The sequence below is a fragment of the Rasamsonia emersonii genome (assembly GCF_000968595.1).
Source record: "Rasamsonia emersonii CBS 393.64 chromosome Unknown ctg1118621760016, whole genome shotgun sequence".
NCBI lineage: Eukaryota > Fungi > Ascomycota > Eurotiomycetes > Eurotiales > Trichocomaceae > Rasamsonia > Rasamsonia emersonii.
In genome coordinates, this window is record NW_013563271.1 from 109,835 (window position 1) to 111,504 (window position 1,670).

Genomic DNA, 1,670 nt, shown 5'->3' on the forward strand with positions numbered 1-1,670 from the left:
ATGGCTACAGAGCAAGGCGTGATGGGCGGCATCATCACTGGCTCCGCCTTCACCAAGCAATTCCCCACGATCAATACAACTACCGGCAACGGCAACGCCACCCTGCAGGGGTTCGTCGTCGCCATCTACAACATCGGCTGCTGGGCGGGCGCGCTGCTGACGGTATTCATCGGCGAATCCCTCGGGCGGAAACGGACCATCATCTTGGGCGCAACCATCCTCACACTGGGGACAGTGATTCAGTGCTCGTCGTATGAGTTGGCGCAGCTGATGGTAAGAGACGACCAACCCCGAAATGTCAAGTAGAATCCTCCTTCTCGACAGGTCGGCATTTCTCACTGCAAATCTTGCCAGATCGGACGAATCGTCACCGGCGCAGGCAACGGCGTCATCACCTCGTCAATCCCCGTATGGCATGCAGAGCTGGTGTCGCATAAATCGCGGGGGAGGTTCATCACCACAGAGATTTCGACCAATGTGGTAGGTGTTTCGTCTGACTCTACTGCTGATAGTATACCATTGCTGACGAAATTAGGGTGGAGGTATGTCGTGTCGATCCATGGAAAGAAAAAAAGAAGGAAGAAACCTGCAAGAAATACGTAGAAACATCAATCTCCATTCAGGACAACTGACTGAATTTGTGCAGTCGCTGTCGCATACTGGGTCGACTACGGCTTCAGCTTCGTCCAGAACGGCGCGCAATGGCGCTTCCCTATCGCGCTGCAGGTTTTCTTCGCCCTGTGGACGATTTCCTTGATTTCAGTCCTCCCAGAGACACCTCGATGGTTCCTCTCACGCGACCGCGCCGAGGAAGCAGTCGAAGTACTGAAACGCATCCACCATGGCGAAGACATGACTGTCGTTGAAAAGGAGCGTCTCGAGATCGTGACGGCCATTTCGCAGGAGAGACTTGCGCAGGAACATTTGGGTGGGAAACAGTATGCCAGTCCACATCCTCTCTGCATTTCTTATATTTAACTGTGGTGTTTCAGCCCAATCCGGATGGTCTTCACCAACGGCGAACAGCGCGTCTTCTACCGGACCACGCTGGGCGTGGCGGTCATGATCATGCAGCAGCTCACAGGCATCAATCTAATAACGTATTATACGCTCCCGCCTGACCAGTATAGATCTGTTATCTGACCAGCCAGGTACTATGCGCCATACATCTTCATCAAGAGCGTCGGCTTCTCTCAACGCTTGTCCAGCCTCATGTCCGGCTTCTTGAGCCTGTTCTACTACCTGACCACGCTGATCCCGATCTTCATCATCGACCGGACCGGGAGACGGCCTCTTCTGCTGATCGGTCTCGTTGGCATGGCGATCGGCATGTGCGTGCTGGCGGGGACGACATCCGTCGTAGCCTTCACCCCCGGCGTCGTCGCAACAGTGGCCCTCTTCTGGTACGACTTCTGGTTCGGCGTCGGCTGGATCCCTGGTCCCTGGCTGCTGGCGGCCGAGTACGCGCCGCTGATGACGCGATCCCAGTCGGCTGCGCTGGCGACGTCGGCGACATGGATCTTCACCTTCCTCGTGGCGGAGATCACGCCGCCGGCGATCTCGAACATCGGGTGGAGGACGTACATCATCTTTGCTGTGCTGAACGTTGCCTTTATGCCGGTGATTTATTTCTTCTACCCGGAGGTAGGCACCCTCCCCGTACCTAACCT

The 1,670-nt window shown here is 55.8% G+C and overlaps 1 protein-coding gene across 1 annotated transcript; it reads left to right on the top strand.

The window, feature by feature from the left end:
• Nucleotides 1–1,668, top strand: T310_2178 (MFS sugar transporter; the record flags this gene model as incomplete). The annotated part of the gene is made up of 6 exons (XM_013474985.1): nt 1–273; nt 355–480; nt 536–542; nt 647–938; nt 993–1,100; nt 1,152–1,668. Coding segments are annotated over 6 exons (1,323 nt in total), but the record flags the coding sequence as incomplete, so codon positions are not given.
• Nucleotides 1,669–1,670: the final 2 nt, after the last annotated feature.